Genomic DNA, 21,343 nt, shown 5'->3' on the forward strand with positions numbered 1-21,343 from the left:
GATTTGACAGAAGTTGTGATAACAAATCATGAAAATATTTCCTTAGTGTGGTGAAGGTTTTTAAGGGGACATGTTTTTAAAATATGATCCAGATCCATTTCACCTGTATTCATCTGACTTAATACATACATCCTACTTAATCTGCTAAATGAATTACTGATGAACGACCTGCTATTAACAATATAAACTAATAGGGCTAGCCTTCTACTGATTATAGCCTACTGTAAACTATCTAAAGTTAACTTATATAGCACATTTGTGTATCTTTAATATATTGCAATCTTTTACAAATCTTTTACAAACAAGCTGTTGTTTATTCCTTTTCCTCTTTCTTTTTTCTTGACAAAACTGACAGCAAAAGAAAAAAATACCGAAATGCTCGAAAGTCTAATAATCCTCCCAGTCATTCGAATCCCAGGAACAGCGCCAGGCGCGCGCTGATCAAATCCTGTGTTTCTACGGCAACAGAGGAGGAGTTTCCACTTCGACCCGTGACCGCATCAGCGGAAATGAGGAACTAGGAAGTCGAGTACAAGGCTGATGTGGAATACCACACATATTTGTTTGAGATGAATTAGTGTCGACTAAAGCAATTTATTAATTTCCATCCACCACAGATGTAGAGAATTGATGCCGGTTCGCTTAAGCAGTCATCCCACATGCAGTGGCGTCGCGAGCTGTGCTCGAGGAAAGATGCTTCAGAGGTAATTATCAGAGCTTTGTGCTGTATGTTTGACAGAAGAAGCAGTAACTGTGGCTAATAATAAAACTAGCTGTAATGCTTCAGTGGTTTTGTACCATGTCTGATTGAATCACATAAGGGAAGACCGCGAAGTAGCCTACTTGGTCAGTAACCAATTTAACCCATGAACACCAATTGTAAATTGAAATTTGAAGTTGTAAATCTATATGAAAAAAAAATCCTTAATGTAAAATTTCAGGTCTTGATTAAAAAAAATGAATGTGAGAGAACTGAACAAAGAACTTATTTGAAACTGCAGTTTTTTTTCTTATTTAATTTCATATACAGTATAAAACAACCTATTCATCTACATTAATGGTATTTGTTTAGAATGACTCATATGTTAGTAGCCTATATGTACTATATATCTTTTCTGAATGACAACGTTTCCTATAGCCTACGTTTAACATTTGGTTGACAGGACATAGGGCAACTATTATTTTGGATGCAAGTAAATTTGATTACCACAATAAATTCATGTGCACAATGTAATAAAAAATACATATGATAATAATATATATACGTTTGAGATGCATATAGTAAAAAAAAAAAAAAGTAATTTTAACTGTTTTTTGTATTGTTAAAGTCATTCGTTTAAGTCAAAATTTTAATTTTGATGTTATTTGTATTGTAATATGAATTTAAGTTTGATATTTAGTTTTCTGTTTTTTTGTCTTTTTAGGTGACCTGAGTTGGAGCGGGGTCAATGTGTGGAGTGTTTTGTAGACACGTATGTTAATAGACACAACGTTTGTAATTACAAATTATGTTCTTCCCACGCTGTTAAACATAACTTTCAACTTTTATCACCTCTTGGTCACTCATTTACTGTGATTAGAAGCTAAACAAAATGCCACGGCCAAATTGAAGTAGCTACTACACTTTATCATTTCACACACCAAAATCCATAGTTTTACACTTGAAGTCATCATGTCATTGGGCGAACAGTCGCAGAAGTGGTTTCCAACTCATGTCCAAGCCACTGTTCTCCAAGCCACAGACCTGCAACCAAAGGGCAAGAATGGCACCAACGATGCCTACACTATCATCCAGCTGGGCAGAGAGAAGTACTCCACATCAGTGGCAGAGAAGACCCTCAGCCCGGTGTGGAAGGAAGAGGCTTCATTTGAACTGCCAGGGCTGCTGATGGAGAGCAATCCAGAGGTTTATGAGCTGTGCCTCACAGTGATGCACAGGTCCCTGGTTGGATTGGATAAATTTCTGGGCCAAAAACTCATCAACTTAAATGAGATATTTGACAACAAGGAACGACGGAAAACTGAGTAAGTGGGCTATTTCATTCATTGATGCCAGATCTTTTAACTTATTAATGCAAAAGCCTCGTAGAACTATACAAACATATTCTTTCAAATGGAGCCTTTTCACATTTCCAAGGTTCTCAGAAGCGGATGTCTTCATAGTTGGGTAAACTTTTATAGTGGTGAATGGGAGACAACAGCAAATATAATTTTTGTATTCCCATTTGCTCTAATGGCAAAAGAAAAAAAAAACATGAAAGCTTTTGCATGCTACTTTTGCCGTCCCTCTCTCAGCCGTTGTATTATAAATACCCCCACAGCAGCGTTAATTTACTACTAATGTAATAAAACAAACTATAGCATATACATTAATTAAAAAAAATTTGTTTTTTATTACGATGAAAAACTACTAGATGTTGATAAAGGTGGGGCCATCACAGTCCAGGAAAAGGGTCCATAAGCAGAAGTGCAACTTAAAAGAGGAACCTGATACTAAAGCTTTGTCCTCTTTTAGTATCACAGTGAAGTTAGTGACTATGAATGGTGTTTAAACAATACACTTTAATGTTCCAATCCCAACATGCAAATCTTTTTATGGTACCAGTGATCGTCACTACTGTATTTACACAATCTTTACAATTCTTTTGAAATCACTGGCCTTTTTTTCTCATTTAGATTTTATAATTGTTTTGAATATTTGTAGGTCACATGTGATAGCTGTTGACTGATTACTGTTATCATAAGAGCAGACCTCAAGGTCTGGCTCTGAAATATCAGCCTACATAGACCCTAGTGTTTAATGCTTGCCTGCATTTTGAAGCCAATAGTACTCAAAGAATAACAGAATAAAAGGTTTTGAAATGGCCTGGGCTATTTTTAACTCCTGTAACTTTAACTCCACGTTGCTGACATTGAACTTTAGTGTAATTATGTCTTTGTTTTTGAAACCTGTTATCTGAGTTTTAAATGTCTTTGGACATGCCATTGCTGTTCAATACTATGGAAGGGCAACCATCTCATGTAGGCCATTTTGTTCTGGTATGCAACTCAGATAAAGGCCATTTGACTTCTTTTAACGGCAGTTTTGAGTCACAATCCCATGGCGGATGAACCGGTTTAGTGAGGATGATTATCCTGCATGCTGTTATATTTTCCTTTCTTCTTGTCAGGCAGTGGTGACCGTATTCTCTTTAAAGAAACTTTTATGTTCTTCTATCTTCTGACTTCCTCCTTGTAACGAGGTTAGATGTTATGGGAAGAAGGAAGCTGGTATGGCTGGTTGAAGTAGAAAAGGCAGTGCTGCATACCTCACGTTATTGAATGCAGAAAATGACAGAAATTACAAAATGTAGTTTTTAAAATATTACTATTTGCTTTTATCTACATGTAAGTTAGTAAAGTGTATGTTTTGCACTGGAGATCTGTTGATGATTGTAGAATTTAAAATGATTGATGTAACTTCTCAATAGAAAATCTAAATAGTGTAGGATTTTATTAACTGCAGTTATTGGCCATAATATGAAAAATAATGTTGCATTCCATTTGTCTTTGGGAAGTGGGAAAGTCCCGGTTCCCAGTAGGAACTTTTAAATGGAACACCCCCTCAAGTCAGAGTTGCGATGGGGAAACTCTGGGGAAGCGCAACAACCCTGACTTCAGAATTCAGTATGGCTGCTCTGCGCATCAACCATAGCAAATCAGTTGTAATATATGCTGTGTCCCAATTCAGAGGCCTCATCCTTCGAAGGACGCAGACTTCAAAGGCCACGCCTTAAATTATAATAATAATAATTCGTTACATTTATATAGCGCTTTTCTAGGTACTCAAAGCGCTTTACATATAGAAGGGGGAATCTTCTCCACCACCACCAATGTGCAGCATCCACCTGGATGATGCAATGGTAGCCATATTGCGCCAGAACGCTCACCACACACCAGCTTATTGGTGGAGAGGACACAGAGTGATGAAGCCAATCAGTATATATGGGGATGATTAGGAGGCCATGATGGACAGAAGCCAATGGGCAAATTTGACCATAAATTGGATGGTCTAGCCTATGGAGGATTGTTCTTGTTGGTACTAACCAAATTCTATTTGTGGGCATGATACTTTGGGATTATCTGTGCAAAAAAAAAAGCACAACATAGATTGCTTGGATGCATCCAGCTTAGTTTTTCATCTTAGTAGTCCATTTTAACTAGGGTGTGACATCATTCCCAGCTATGACATCCCTCCTCCGAGGTAAATGGAACACAGCATAATTATTAGCTTATTGGTATCTGCTAGAATATTAATATAGATGCATCCTTACTCTCTTGGATATTTCAACAGTTCCTCCAAGCTTATAATTATTGTCGGTATGTCACAATCAGTGCCTGTATTCAATGATACTATGGTGTCACACCCTTGGGAGGGAGTTATGTACTGTAACTGATTGCTGAGATCATTTTTGACACTCGTGGCACAAATCACTCTACCAACCTTGCATCCCATTGACTCTCAGGGTTAGCAGTCCCCAATGACTCTGTTCATGCAAAGGTTTCCTACTAACTGACGCTAGGGTACAAGAGTCCGTTTCGACATTGGAGTCGACAGACCCTAATTATCGCACACCTGTGTTTGTTGATTGTACGCTGGTTCCCAGCGGCCCTCGCAGAGTGGGAGTATTGTGGTTCCAGGCAGAGGAAGATTTATCTTGGCCTTGACTCCCATGTGAAGAACAGGGGCTGGCTGGCTCTCCACATGCCCAGATCAGAGCTCCCTTACTGGGCCTGAGACCAGGTAAACCCTCTTCCCTCGGATCTACAAGCTCCCCAGTGTGTGGATGGTCTTGGAAAGAAACATAATCACCATTCACTAGCTGTGCCATGAAGGAAGAAGAGCACTCAGCAAGATGGCAGCCTGTGACGACCCCAGAGGGAACCGTGTTCCGATACTGAAGGAGTGTTTACAGTAGTGTTTGCATGAAAGAACTGTGTCTAGGGTGGAAGTGTCGAACTACATTTCTGCAGGGCTGGTTTATGAGTGTACAGAGTGTCTTTTTAATCAGTGCTGAGGTAAAAAAAAAGGGCCCAAACTATGTTTGTACAAAAATATTCAATCCCATTCAACACAGTCTATCAGGTTTTATTCCTTTTTCAGTTGAATATGGGTGCACAGATATAATACCGATAAACCAATAATTATTTTCATGTTAGTCCAAAATTAAAATTCTATAACATTTTGTCTTAATAAATGATCAAATACTAAAATCAGTCAATTTAAACACAAGTGAGTCTAGACATCGCACCATTATAATGTACAGTATGAAAAATGGATGGAAAAAATAGTTGTACTATCCAAAGGAACAACACAAAATATAGAATGATTACAACTTTCCCACCTCAAAAATGTCTAATAATAAATTTACATAAGAAAATTACTTAAATTATACAGTTAATCTGTATCTGTTATTGTTTAAAAAAATCTCACATAATTTGTTCACAATCATTAATTATTTGTTAAATTGTATAAAGAGATAATTATTAGTGTTTTTAATAATTAACTTTCTGAGTGTTAAATGATGGCAAAAGGGCATCTAAAAAAATAGGGAAAATGAGCATGCACAATAAATAATAAATATACAATATCGGCCTACAAATATCCAACACTGACTAATAAAAAAATCTCTAATATCTTTTGAAATATGCTTTGCCACAATATGTTTGCCTATGCAGGTGTAAGATGATGTATTGTATAATTCACTCATTGAACACTCTGGCCAAATCTCTGTCTAGTATTGTACCTACATTAAGTGTTCACGATGATCATTTCTAAATGAATAATCCTGCTCCAAGTGTTTTATATCGCAGGAGCATCACGCAGCTCTGCTGAAATATTGTCCATTTCATAATCTCCAAATACCGGTGTGAGCATCAATGAACAAAGGCCAGATTTGTGCAAATGCCACCTCCTTTTCACACAGTTACAGCATCAATCACATTACTTCCAGCAGAAAAAAAGAGCAAGAGGTTAAATAAACAGGAGCCGGGGAATGGCCTAGATGGGGGCGTATTACTTCACATTCTTTATGTGGCCCAAACCTTTGCAGTTACCAGGGAATTATGTTTATCCTTGCTATAATATGCATTCTCAGGAAGGGGGAAGGCTTTCAAATTGACTAAATGGACTATGCTGTGGATTTTTGTGAAGTGAAATTGGGTTTCTGGCCAGACAAACACATTGCCCCCATGTCGTTTTTGTATGAATTATACATACAGAGCAAAGCCTGAAAGAGAGTCTTACCACCAGGGGGGTTTCACTGAAAAGGAGAAGTGAAAGAGTGTGTGGTTTTCTGCTGTTTGTTTTTATCAAGCTGTGAAAGTACACTAGAACATCTGCAAATTACTGGCGCATGTAACACCAGCCTAGCCGTTTCCAATAACACCTAAGAGGCCAACCATGCATGTGAGACAACGATTAAAAAAAATAAATCTAGTACAACTAGTCAACTTCACTAATTGAGTTTTTGGATGAATAGTGCTGTGTTAGCTGGAAAATAGATTTATTCTTTTTATCATTTACTCAGTTTAAACATTTTTTATGGATAATGTGAAATACTTTCTAATACATTACATTTATGTATTGATAAGAAGAGCATGATTGAATATGCACATGTAACCGGTCCTACTCAACCCGCTCCGAGTGAGATTTGAACCGTGGTCTCTGACGTGGGAGGCGAGCACGCTAACAAGGTCGCTAAAGACTGCAGCCGCGTGTGTGCCTCTTGAGGACAGGCGACTGAGGTTTACACGCACAGCTCTTACTGGCCTACATCCGTTACAATTAGGCTACTCCCCTAAACCTCACTCCCATCTGAGTCAGGGCACAAAATGTAACCGGTCGTACTCGACCTGCTCCGAGCGGTATTCGAACCGGGTCTCCGGCGTGAGAGGTGGACGCGCTAACGAGAACAATAAAGACCGCAGCCGCTAGCATCAGTCGCTAACACGCCTCTTTAGGCCAGGGGAGTGAGGTTTACATACACAGCTCTCACTGGCCTTTGTCTGTTACACATAGCCCAGTCCAAAGTGACACAGTGTATCTACTCTGTCAGTTAATTTGTCTTTTTTCAATGTTTTCTGTATTTCAGACAGTTTTATTGATAACATTTAGCCATATGCCTCATACTTCCTGTCTCTCTCTTGTCAGCTGGTACAATCTAGACTCACGGCCAGGTAAGAAGAGGAAAGACAGGGGCAAGATTCAAGTTAGCATCCAGTTCATGCGGAACAACATGACTGCCAGCATGTTCGATTTGTCGATGAGAGACAAACCCAGATCGCCGTTCTCCAAGCTCAAGGAAAAGATGAAGGGTCGCAAGCACGACGGTGCCTTTTCAGACACATCTTCTGCCATCCTTCCACGCTCAGGACGGAGCGAGACTGATTCTCTGCCAGACCAGCACCCGCAACCGCACCCTCAGGCTGCACCTGAACCCAAGCCAAAACGTTCGCTGCTCACTGGGACGCAGAAACTTTCTGCTGCTCACTCCATGTCTGATCTGATAGGAACTCACTTCAGGCCTAAACTCGACTCTATGAACTCAATTGAGGAGAAAGGTGAGGACATAGAGTACATGGTCTGCTCAAATAGTTCACTGTGCTCAGTACAGCAATTTTATTCTTTTATATTTTCTTTTTTCATGCGTTTAATTATTGTGTGATATTAGCAGCAAAAGGTATTGTTTACTCTGTGACCAACACAAGTTTATGATTCTTAAACGTATTGTTCACCTTCACAAATGAACAACCAGCGTAAACCACCATAAGTGAAAAGCTAAACATAGTCTTTAAATTAACTTCAGTATAGCCACTAGACTTTTACATCACCGTCACTAAGCTTCTGACAACTCTTTCTGTCTTTATTTAAAAAAAAAATATTTACACTGAAAGTTTGAGTTAGAAATTTGAATAGTTTGCAAGAGCAGGATTATAAACACAGTAAGGCTGTAAAAGTGGACTAGTAAGTAGATGAGATTACCTGTTCAGTGTGTTGTTTAATGTCCCGACAACTTCTGTAGGTCCCATTTAGCCACTTGTTAGCAACCACCTTCTGCTTAAAATAAAAATCACAAGGGGTATTACTTATGTATTTTACGTCGTAGAACAAAACGTGAGCATTTCATGAGCTTGTTCTCCACAGACCTAATTTCATGCGTTTAACCAAAGTGCTAAAATACTAAATTGTTTTTGGGTTTTGGACTACACAAATATGTCATCCCAGCTGCACTTTATGGAGAAATGCTAAAGAAAACATTGTCTTTCTCATCCGTAGGGGGCGCTGCCTCTCACCGACACTCTCAGAGCGATGGATATGGTGTCCCAAACAGCGACGTGCCATGTGACCCCTTTTCCGACATCGGAGACAACATGCCCCAGAAGTTCGCCACTCTCCCTCGCAACCACAATCCCTTCGAGGGAGATCAGGGGATGATGTGGGGGGCAGAGAAGAGAGAGAAGAAGGAGAAGGTCAGTCTTCTGGGCAGAGTGACTGGGAAGAAGGAAGGAAAGAAAGCGGCCACTGGAGCACGGACCGGAAGCTCTGGAGACCTGCGATCTCCAAACCCCTTTACCAATGAAACCTCAAGTGAAACCAACCCTTTCATCTCACATTACAGATCCAGGTACAATTTGTTTTTAGCCATTTTGTTTTTGTCTTAAATTTGTTTATCAAGCTTTCATTATAGTTACTTGAGGTCAAATGCCATTACTATCTTTTTTTGACACCATACTGTTCAATGAGGAAAAATAAATAGATTAATCTAATAAATATGTAAGTATTATATGTAGTGCTATAATTTATGATAGTATTATATATTATATTAAAATAATTGCTGAATGGCTGTCTTCCAGTACATTCCCAACTTCTGCTCTTTTGTCAGGAGAGTTGGGTGAGGACAGTCAAGCACTTAATGTTTAGCAGAGAAAGTCTGTCATTAGGAAGACCTTATCGATGTCATTAGGCCCAATCCAGACTACAGGGGCCTGACCAAGTCACAGTAATGAGATCTGAATGAGAGATAGACCATTCAATTAACAATTTATCTGCCCGTAGCCTACCAGGCCGCTCATCCTCTCAGATTACTCTCGCATCTTAAATCAGAGGTCTTCCAGGGGTCACAGGTTAGCTGAAAAGACATTTAACAAACATGCTTAATGTTGTCTAGTGTACAAATATATCTGTGATCTTTCCAACCTTATACATTAACTGACTTTTTACAACCAGCATCCTTAATCTATCCCATCCATTTACAAGTTTTTATCATTAAAGGATCGGACCATTACTCATAACTGTACTCCCATGTAAGTTTAAAGTCATTTTTATTTTCCTGCAAGTTGCAATGGTGTTTGACTGTTGTGGCATGGGTGGAAATAATGTGTCAACCGGTTAAATTTCCTAATTTCCTGTTAAGGTTTTTTTTTTTTTTAATCATAAGGGAGGGTGAGGGTGGGGGCGGGGTCTTGAGTGCACCTATGATGCTATATTAAAGGTTCCTAATTTTGTGTTGGATGTCTCCTACAATAGGTTTACATGTATCCAAGGTCAAAAACACTGATTTTCTCATAATATAGATTGCAGAATCACCTCTTTTCTCACAGTGTCTGAAACGGCTTGATCAATGATCCAGTCTCTCTACTCTCCTCCTTTCCGAGAGCATATTCTGCTCTGATGGCCCAGTCTGTTGTGATTGGTCTATAGCTTACAACATGTGTCGGAAACAAAACCTCTATTACCATATCTGAATTTCAGATTGTATACACGGTGATACAAACAGTAATGGTGGTGTCAGATTTACTGTCAGTTTTCATCCTTGAAATTCAAAAAACAGATGCATAATGGTTTCCACAAAAATATTAAGCAGAACAACTTTTTTCAACTATAATAATAAGAAAAGTTTCTTATATAGATAGATAGATAGATAGATAGATAGATAGATAGATAGATAGATAGATAGATAGATAGATTCAAAAAAATCTAAAAACATTTTTTTTAAAAATCTTACTGACCCTAAGATTTTAAATGTTTAAAACAAATAAGGAAATTAAGACATACACCGTTACTGTGGTATAAAATTGCTCATACTGTGATATACGATTTTGGTCGTACCGCCCACCCCAACTGTGCGAGCCGTAACTTACTGGCTGCAAAGCCTTTGTTGTGGTTAGTGACCAATTGTTAGGAAATGAAAAGTAGACTGGCTGTTTGCGTGTGAGGGGGCGTCAAACCATTTCCTGACCCCCTGTTTGTCACTTCATAAAGGTCAATTCAAAAATGATGTCGAACTTTTGCTGGCAAGTGGCAGTTGCGTTAAAGGATTTGATGTGTTTTATGACAGTACTTGTTGGTGTTGAGCAAGATTTCACCAGTATTGATAGGTAAGGACTTTCTTGTAAGATAAAAAAGGCAGGTAACACTTTAGTTCAGGGTCCAATTCTCACTATTAACCAGTTGTTTATTAGCATGCATATTACCAGGTGTTTTGGAACACAATTTACACATTTATTGGAGTAAAATTTGATCTCTGACATTTTTCTATTTTTTTCTGTTTAACAGTGACAACATGAGAAATCCCACTAGTAATGAGGACCTTACTCAGAGATTCAAAAACTCTCCAGAGAAGAAGCATGGCATGAAACATGCAAGAGAACAGGTAAGTTCATTCAAAAGAAATATTGCACACTCCATTTCTTTTATGCTTTACACTATTGTCATACAAATAAAGTTGAATTACATGTGACCACACTAAATGTAAGAATATTATTTTCTATTTCTACGCATTGGTAAACAAGGGTGTATTTTCACATTGTCACTCTCCAATCTGTCCAGACACAGCTTGACCACATTTCTCACAAGTTTTCCAAAGTTGCCCAAAGTTTTAATTGGTCATTTATTGCAGCCCTATTATACATGGAAGTTGATGATGCTGATCTCTGACTGAGTATCACTTGTGGCGCTCTGCTTGGAGGCCCATTTATCTAATTAACAGCTGAAATGGGTGGTCATCGTCTTTGATCTGCATGTAATTTGAAGTAGTGTGATGTTATTAGTGCGCTTCCATTTCGTTAGTGAACCATCTTGGACAGTATGTTCTCTCACTCAATAATTGGAAATCTAATCATTAATAATACGCAATTTGTCACTGGTCTAATTTTACACTGTAGGTCAAACCACGGTCAGTGTTAAACGTGGAAAGGAGCCCTCTCTCACTTTGTCATAATTATACTGATTGTGATCGTCATCATGTCCAGCGCAGAGTAACGCGACGTTTGCTTGTCTGCTGTGTGAGAATAGCTGCTGAAGTGATGTTGAAACTGGAGACGCGTTGCTGAAAATGGCTTTCCTCACCCATTTTTGAGGTTATGTTAACACTGCATCCGTGAAATAGTGTCTCTGGCACTCTAAGGCCTTAATTAAAGGATGGGGGGTGGGGGGTGGGAGAGTCGGCCGAGGCATTTCAAAGGACTTGGAGTTTTAGATTTTCAACGCAAAGGCCCTCATTAGTGCCCATAATGAGACAACTGAAGAATGCCAAGTGGAAGTCTTATCTCTCCCACACTCCTGATTGCCTAAATCTGCTCATCAGCTGCTTGCCAGTTCATGGTCATTTCCTGGGCTCTTTTCCTGCACCCACTAGCTTGTGCCCTGGTGTTTTTGCAATTCACGCAGCATCTCTTTCTCTAAATCTTCCTTTGATTCAGGGTTTGCTTTTCTGTATGTGCCAGAAAGTGTTGTTTTGGCCTGTGTTGTCTGTTGACCTGCATTACCAAACATACAACTCAACAAGCACACCTAAAAATGTTTGAATTTTATTGCATGCAAGTGGCATCAAACAAATAATGAACCTGCTATGAAATAATTATGACTTTTAGTGGATGTATAAGTTCACTACAGGTGTAGTTCATCACATTAACTAAATACTCCACTACCAGAAACAATAAAGCATCCAAATTCCTTAATTTTGAGCGATATATATTTCTTTTTGTTTCTTTCTTTCTTTTTTTTTTTTTACAGTCGATTCATTCTGCAAATGTTTTTCTTGGAAAGTGTACCTTTTTTAACTGTACTTTAAGTGTACTTTTTCCCTTTAAAATAAATGCTACTTGGTTTTCTATTTTGTTATCTAATGCAATGACATTCACATTTTGATTTACGCGTCTAAATGCTTTTTAGGGCCACTGTATTTTTGCATTAGTTTCTAGAATGGCAGTTTTATGGAGTCAAATTTGTTCTGCTGTTTCCTCAGGGAAAAAGAGAAGGAATGTTTTGTTTTCATTACCGTAATCTAAGGAGGATAATCATAATCAAAGTGTCACATGTATAAACATCTGTCCGATATGGTGGATCAAGTTCAAACCCAGAAGCAGTTCAGACTCTGAGGCTTCAGGTTAAAAGTGTAGAGGCTTGTTCCTGCATATTGTTATTTCCTAACAAGTGCAATGTATTAGTCTTACATTTAATATTATACATACTATAAACACAGATCATTTATACAGGTTTTAATATTTTAATTATATTTATCATCACACATGGCTACCCATAAAATAATCAAATGTGTTTAATTCACTTTTCAAAATTTAAGGCTGTAAAAAGTGTTAGATTGTTTGTGGAGGTTTTAAATTTGAGAAAGTAAATTTAATTTTCACTTTAACTACTCTAATAGCCAAATTTGAGGCAATTTTGGTGCATATGAATAAATGTGGTGAAAATATTTTATGAAGGAAAATAAAACGTTAGAGGAAACTAGAATTATACTGTATTCTACTCATTAAACATTTTATGATTTTGAAACTTTTTCTGTACTTACTGTAGTATGTCGCCTAGTCCTAATCTATGTAATCTTGTTTCCACCATGTAATAAAAAAATTGAAAAGATAATTGCGCCTTTTATCTCACAATTCAGTTTTTTTCTCTCGCAATTCAGACTTTTTTCTCACAAATGCGATAAATAAACTTGCAATTGCAACAAAAAAAGTCAGAATTGCGAGAAATAGTTAGAATCGCAATTCTAAATTTTTTCTCGCAATTGGAAATTTATATTTTGCAATTCTTTTCTTGCAATTCTGACTTTTTCTCTTGCAATTGCAAGTTATAAAGTCAGAATTGCAGGATATAAACTCGCAATTGCGAGGAGTAGCCTAAAGTCAGAATCGCAAATCTGACTTTATAACATGCAACTGCAACTTAATATTACGCAATTCTTAGAAAAAAATCTGAATTGCGAGATAAAAAGTCTGAATTGTGAGATAAAAGAATGCAATTACCTTTTTTATTTTTTATTCAGTGGCGGAAACAAGCTTCCATACTAATCACCATTGAACTAACCAAAGCAATGTTATTTAAAACGTCCCAGTTAAAAACTTTAGCCTATTTAATGACCTAATATATTCATTTATTATAATAATTTGCATCAAAAATCTATCTAGGGCGTAAGTTTCATTTCCTTAAACACCCAGATAACCTTATCAGAGTAGATTTGGTACGAGTACTTCATTTCTGGAGCTATTTGGATTGTTTGGTAATTAGATGAATTACAGGTCTGTGTCCTGTTGTGTTGATGTTGATTTTGGGTGGCAGTTTTATTGTAATTATCTAAGCATCAGTAATTAAGCAGGACTGAGAGACATTGACTCATATTTTGACAACAGTAAAATGGATAAGCTCTTTGGGAGATTTTATCAACTGACTGCATTTAGTGCTTGTTTTCACCTTGACAGCAAAAAGTGTGAATTTGTCAGACGCATGATAGCAGATGAGCAAATGTTTCTAAATTGCTGGTCCCTCAATATCATGGTTAAGTCAGATGCAGACACTTCTCATGTCAACACATAATCACTCTGCTTCAGAGAACTGAGGCTTGAACGTTTAGAGCAACACCTTTAATAAAAGCTCATTTATCAAGTGAGTTCTATTTTGAAGGAAACATCAACATGTTTATTTCACTCTTATCTTTTACACTTTTTTTTTTTTTTTGTCTAGTTTACTTTGTCCAACTACTACTGTATATGGCATTATTGCTTATCCACTTGTCCATTTACAAACCAGGGTGAATTGTTTAAATTAACATATTGTTTCATGTTGGAAATTTAGCAAAAATATCAAATTATAGGTCAAAAGATGCACGATTGATTTACGCACTTCAGAGAACAGTTTGAATTCTCAGCATTCTATGAGCAATCCAGTAGTATTTTCTAAATGTATTTAATACATGGTACATTTAACAATCATATGTCATCTGTTCTTCCTCTCGCATAGGAGCCTGCACATCTGCATGCGAATATGGCGGCCTACAGCAATCTCTCCTTTGAGGAAGTTGTGCAAGAGCTCATCAAGCAGAAAGAGGTGGTAAGAAAGAAAGATGCTCATATTCGGGAGCTGGAGGACTACATTGATAACCTGCTGGTCAGGGTAATGGAAGAGACGCCCAGCATCCTGAGAACACCCTATGAGCCCAAGAGAAAAGCTGGGAAGATCTCAAAGAAGTAAAAGATCTCAGAAGCGTATTGTAACTTAAGATTTCTGGCAAAATATATATTTCTTATATAAGGATACGGCAATGTTGGTAACTTGTGACAGAACGCAAGTGTATTCTTTCACACACGGACACATTTCATTCCGTTAGTCTAGGTTTGCAAGAACAACCGGATATATTGTGAAGAAAGACGGGCACTAAATGTGGAGATGCCAAATGGCCTTTTTCGATTTTTCCATAACTTTATTTCGAATTTTTTTTTTTTTTTTTTAAAGAATCCTGTGAGCTGTTCACTGATACTTGTGAATGGAACCATTTTTGAAAATATTCACAAGCTGCCATTTATAGTTTAGAGCGGCGTTTTCGTGCGAGGAGACCAATGTTATGTTTGCACCGAAAATAACTGTGTTTAAGTTGACTTTTTCTTTGAATTCAGTCAGTATAACATAATTCAGCACTTAATACTCTTAGTAGTACTGTGTTTTGTAGTTATCACTGGGATGGACTATCCATATGAGGCCTTTGCTGTGATTGAATTCAGTGAATTTGCTGTGACTGAATTCACACTGCAAAAGCTGTACCAGATCAATGTACACGTTTGTCCTACACACATATGTGGTGAGGCAAGGAAACACTTGGATTGATGGCACCACGTGACATAGAAGTGAATGTTTGGATGTTTTAGCACCAAGGCGGATTGGTTTACTGAAAGACCAGGTTGGGTTTGACAGGGTAACTCTCCTATCGCTCTTGATGGTGTTTACACTGTAGACAAATAGTGATCAGACTCATGATATTGGCATGTGTTTGGTGCCATATTGATACGTTAGTTGCTGAATGTTGGTAATGAAACCTTTTGGTACTTTTTCAGAGCATACATCTATGAAATAATAGACTGGTACACTACTAATTATAATTATTTATTTTGAGCTTGATTGTAATGAGCAAAATGTGTATGTGAATAACACTGTTCACTTTACAAGCAACTTTACTAACACAAGTCCAAGAAACAAACTGCCTCTGATGTATAGTGACAACAGGAGTGTAGAAATGAGCATCCAGTCTCCAAAGACTTTATTCGGAGTGTCATACTGTTGCACTGATGCTCCATATCTTCAGTATACTGCAGGACTGTCAAAACCTGTGGACTGCCTACAGTTGACTACACCAAAGTGTTGACGGTTTCTGATTAAACTTAAGTTAAGCCAGTCAGTCGGTCAGTCAATCGAGCAAAGACGTATTAACTTCTTTTAGCTATTTGAACTTAATTTCTAACTTTAACAGAGCAAAATTGAAACCACAGCAAATAACTGATTCATTTGGGAAGTCTGAATAAGTCTTTAGTTCAAAAGGCCTCTTTATACAAACATTTCAGTCGGTTTGATTTATTACAATGTAAAGCATGTTTCTTACAAAACAATTATGAGCAATGTTGAAAAAACCTTGCTAAAGAACAGTTGTTTACAGATTGCTTTATAGTTTCAAGGCAGTACTCTGACATTGTACTACTTTTCCAATTCCATTTTCTTATCTTCTACCATGTTTAGTACATATCTGGTGAGAAAATGACATTGGCTGTAGGTCTTGGTAACTGAGCATCTTTTTCGCACCTTAGGCTGATAAGCTGGCCTGGAGCATCTGTGTAGTGAAATACTGTACAACAGTGGTGCATGTGTGCACCAGATACTAAATAATGTACATTTGAGAAAACTAGAATGATGAATTTAGTTTAACTGTAAAATAACCGGTTTTAATACAGCCCTTCATGTGAAGAACGAAACTGATACAGGGCAATTCTTTAGGCCATAATACCCCTTTTTATGTTTATTTGATGAAAACACAATAGTGTATACTCTCTGTATATAGCTCTGCAGAAAGCTTCCCAGATGTAGTTTTTCTTATTAACATGGTAAAACACTGTGCTGGTTATTTGTGCTGGAAAGGAAGTCACATCATTACTATATTGGGTCACAATGAGCAAGCGTTGTATTCAAGTTATAAATGATTGTATTGTTTTGTTTGATTTGCTTACACTTTAATATGTATTTGGAGAGGTTTACATGTGTGTAGTTGACGATTCACGTTAAAAGCATTCAGTGCCACTTGCAGTGTTACACAGTGCTGACATTAAAACCCTAGTTTAATGCCCTATGTTTTTTTTTTTTCTAATGATTTTAGTTAATAGGTTTATGCAAGAAGTTGGTCTTTAGTTAATTTTTTTTCTTTCTCAATATAGTTTTCTGTACATGCTAAATTTTTAACCTTTTTAATATGCATAAATGGGTTGACGTGTTTATTTACAAATATGTTATAATACGCTGGGCTTAATTACGTTTTTATTTATGATTTTTCAGCATTATATTAGTCAACGGCCAAAAATGTTCCAGTGAATGTGATTCAGTTCAGGAAAGTCATTAGCTGAAGAGTAAAGTTTGTTATAATTCAGTTTGCTCTTACTAACTCACCATCTCAGCTTATCCTTTTTTTTATTTATTTTTAATTTTTATCTGGACTTCTATGCATTATATGCTTTAATTTTCTTCTCGAGCTTTTGATCAAATAAGGTTCAAAACTAGATTTGCTGTAGATCTTGTTGTTGGGCAGTTAAGATGTGTTGCCTCCATTGTTGTATTTTTCTCACATTCAGCCGAGCACTTTCCTTCTCCTCTCCGTTTTGTCTCATTGAACTGGAACTGCTATGCATCTCTCTCCAGAGCAAATCCGTGTGGTACTCTGAATGTATTTTGACCAATCAGCAATGTCTGTAATCACACAAACAGTGTTGATCACCCTGTGTAGATATTATCTAGCACTTCTTTTATCACTTTTTACAGTATATACAGCTGAAATGATAATTATACATTGTTTGCCTTCACTCATATTTACAGAATAATGGTTGACACATTGTGTATGGTTTCACTGTGGTTGATTATCAAGAAGACACATTTGTTTTTTTAATAAGTACTTTTTTTTTTGTTCTATTCATTGATTTAATTGTCTAAATGTTTAGACTGCCTATTTTTTCCTTCTTTTTGTTTTACAAAATGTGTTTTTTTTCTGATTCTCTCATGGCTGTTGATCTTTGATTTTAAACTTTTCATTGTTGTTTATTTAGCTATGTTTATAGCTACTTAAAGCTTAATGTGTTAAGGTTATCATGTTTTTGTATGCTGCTATTTTCCTGCAATTTCCCAACAGATGGTTTAGGGTGAATTTACATAACTTTGAGACTTGAAAAATCTGAGTGTAAAAAAAAAAAAAATTATATTTGTGATTTTAGCAAAGGATAGTAGCAAGACAAACGTCAAATTAAAACACATGAAAGCCACAGTATCTACACAAAGTTAAAATGGAAAATAATATTTGAATATCAATTTTTTTCTTTTCCATTTGGTGTCTTATATTCATTAATCTCTGGTGCTGCAATCATATCTAATAAGTTACCAGTTTTTCAGTATTCCACATCATATATGTTTCCATTTGATGTAAACTACTTTCTACTCAGACACTCCTTCCTTTAAAATACTTATTCTCCTCCAAAAACTTGAATTTCCAATAGTGTGTAAATAACACTACTTAGAATATAGAATTTTACCCTAGGAATTTGCTTCTGGTTTCAGAAAAATCATAGGCAAGTTGAGAACTTTTCTCAACGAGCCACTTTCCTGTTGGGTGGTTAAACATTTTGCGTAGATGTAGTTATTGATGATTCATCCAGAAGTAACATGTCTGTCTTTGCATTCTTGGCATGCGGCATGAATGAGTGTAGAAGAGAGAGCTGAGTGTATTGTCTATGTGACTACCGTACAAAAGGGGGAAAATTACGGTACAGCCCATTTCAATAAATCTCCTGTACTTCATGACGTGTCTTTCATTGCTTTGATATACGTGTAAAAGCTTGTAGAACAACATATTTTCACGTTCCAAGCTGGGTAAACTCAAATATTATTTGACAACAATTGCTCTACACCACAAAAGCATCAGTCTGCATTCAGCATTCAGTGTGTATCTTTATTTCAATATACTGCAAGCCACTGGTGTCCACATCAACATATCCGTTAAATGAAAATTCATTAGGCTTTGCAATTATCTCTCCAAGCTGAGGGATTTTAGCTTTCTATTTGCATTACACTGCGAACCTCACGGATGTTGTTTCTTTCAGGGAAATTAATGGGAAGGAAATTCTCATGCCCGCCCAAACAAATAAAATAGCCTCTTTAGTGACAAGGTAGCTTGTTAAACTTCTCACCTCATTTGTTTATGAGTAACAGGAGTGTGTGTGTATGTGAACGGCTGCATGTGCAAGTGCCACTCAAGCTGTTTACCATCTCCTCCTTCTGAGGAGCAGTATCATTGCTCTTCATTCACAAGACCGGCCCCTTTACAATCAGCAGGGTCCTCCACGTCTCCGATTTGGATGAAAATGGAGCTTTTTCAGACGCAATGAGATGTAGATGAACAGAATTCCCCATTGAAACCGAACGCTTCTCAAAGCAAGGATTTCCAGTAGTTCATTCAGTAAGAAACAATGTGCTGTGCCAGACAGATGCTTAAAAGTATTCAGAGAGCTTTTTCGTTCACAAACGGTTTAGTTTTAGTTTTTAAGGTTTACAGGCGAATAGGAAACCACTAAAGTATAGTCCATAAGTCTGGCCGAAAAAATAAAATAATGCTTTAATTCTTTTATTTAAGTTTATTTGTTAAATGTAATGACCTTTGCTGAGTATTTAAACAGGTTAAAAGTCTAACACAGCTAAATTATAACATAAATATGTAAATGTGTGAATTCTTAAAGTTTGTGGTCTTGCTTTACAAGTTAGATATATTTCCATTCTCGCTTAATGATTCCACAATCTATATATAAATCTTTTTTCACACGTTTCTATGGTATGCTGGAAAACAATGATGTGCATGTTTAAATGTGAATTAAGTGTCCAAATACTTCCTGGGGTCATTGTAAATGTTCCACTTTGTACCACTAAAGTTAATGATTATGCAGCATTAGACACAGATGGTGGAAGGTGTAATGTTTAATGAGGTGCACTGTGGATCATTTTAGACTGGTAATACATTAATTACCCTTTTTGAAGGACGTCTAAAAGCCAGTAGTTACATTCATTACAGCATAATGTTTTCCCCCTCTGAATCAGAAATGTGATCCTCTTTTGGTCAAGTCAAGTGTATATTGTATTCTGATATCGGCCAGCAATATGCAACATAATCCTAAAAAATACATGAGGAGCATCTTTTTATGCTAACTTTTCATGAATAAGCAATGACTAACGCTGTAGATGTCCTGGCGTAGGTTTACGTCTCATTTTCATCTGCTCTAATTGGAACAATAACTTCAACACATTCATTGCGAGATACTGTTTCGTTTTGTGTAGTGTCCAGTGGACGTGGCACGCGTCACATCCCTTTCGATCTGAAGCCCATAAGGACAGGGTTTTATATGATACGCGATAGCACCTGCTTGTGATCATAAATTACAGGACGGACAGCCGTGGTTCGAGCTCACCTGGCGGCGCGTGTGTTTACAGGAACACGCGTGCAGGTTGAGGCCACCCACAGTTCATCTGTGCTGGTGTTAAAAATGGATGGGCGTCATGGCGCAGGATCGGTGACACACGGCACACGTCCATTCAGAGAGAAACACCCGCAGCAATTTCTGTGACAAGATGTTCGACAAGTGAAACTCAACACATGGATGAGCTGTTCGGAAATGACAGGCATAGGTGGCTGTCGGCCCCTCCTTATGGCCCGAGCTGTGTCTGAACCTGACCTAACATAAGCCAGATGTCAAGGTTAGCTTCCACTCGGGCTTCCACCCTGCTCTGAAGCTTTAGGAGAGAACAGTAAGCTAATCTGGCAAAGCACTTGGTTTATAGGGGAAACCTGCACGCGGCAAGGTGTCAAATGAGCCTCTCAGCGCAAGGATGGGCCCCCATCAGGCCCTATTGTGTGCTCCATTGTGTGCTTGATTGGTGCCACGTGTCCTGGATCAGGTGAACAAAGGCCAGATGACACCCTGAGGTGCAGGACGAGGGGAAATCAGATAACAGGACAATTAAAAGAAAAGGAGGTGTAAGGACCTGAACCAAAGCTAAGAGAAAGCAAAGAGAAATTCAAAGCTGATAAAGTTTATAAAAGAGATCAGGGCAAGTGGGAGAAACAAGGACATTTTCAAACATTTTTAGAGAACTGCAATAAGGAATGACTTCATTTATCAAGAGATTTACAGAACTTTCATTAAAAAGCACAGATTGTTACGCAACAAAAAAGGGCTGGGATATTTATGCTGTTCTGTATAAGATTATGTGCATCTATATGGCTTCAGTCCTGACCTTTAGCACATCGCTTTAGTTTACTCTAAACAACATTACTCGGTTTAACAAATATAAGTAGCATATATATATATATATATATATATGCAGCTGCAATGTCAAAGAAAACAAAACAAATATTCACATACTATAACTTTAGATTTTTATTGTATTTTATTGTTTTCTTGAGCAGGTTGTAGCTGATGTAGGTTTCAGAAGGACTAGTTATGTCTCTTTACAAAGAATTACTTGAGGTTTCCCAAACTGGGGATTTTGAACCCCTGGTGGTTTTTGGGGGAACTGCTGGTGTTTTGTGAGTTGATGAAAAATAAAACAATACATCATGTGACCATTAGCCAACATCAGAGAATAATTAAAATAATTCAATCAAATCAAAGGGGTTTAGCTGACAAAAAAAGTATGGAATCGCCTTAAAGGGATAATCACCCCCCAAAAAATTATTCTGTCATCATATACTCACCCTCAAGTTGTTCCAAACCTGTATGA

The 21,343-nt window shown here is 37.3% G+C and overlaps 1 protein-coding gene across 1 annotated transcript; it reads left to right on the forward strand.

Moving 5' to 3' along the window:
- Positions 1-497: 497 nt before the first annotated feature.
- On the forward strand, positions 498-18,372 carry rab11fip2 (RAB11 family interacting protein 2 (class I)). The gene is made up of 6 exons (XM_079855578.1): positions 498-704; positions 1,425-2,025; positions 7,193-7,602; positions 8,318-8,666; positions 10,598-10,694; positions 14,297-18,372. The coding sequence occupies exons 2-6, from the start codon at positions 1,673-1,675 to the stop codon at positions 14,525-14,527; spliced, it is 1,440 nt and encodes a 479-aa protein (XP_079711704.1). The 5' UTR covers positions 498-704; positions 1,425-1,672; the 3' UTR covers positions 14,528-18,372.
- The last annotated feature ends 2,971 nt before the right edge of the window (positions 18,373-21,343 follow it).

Source organism: Squalius cephalus (genome assembly GCF_949319135.1).
Source record: "Squalius cephalus genome assembly, chromosome: 21".
Classification (NCBI taxonomy): domain Eukaryota; kingdom Metazoa; phylum Chordata; class Actinopteri; order Cypriniformes; family Leuciscidae; genus Squalius; species Squalius cephalus.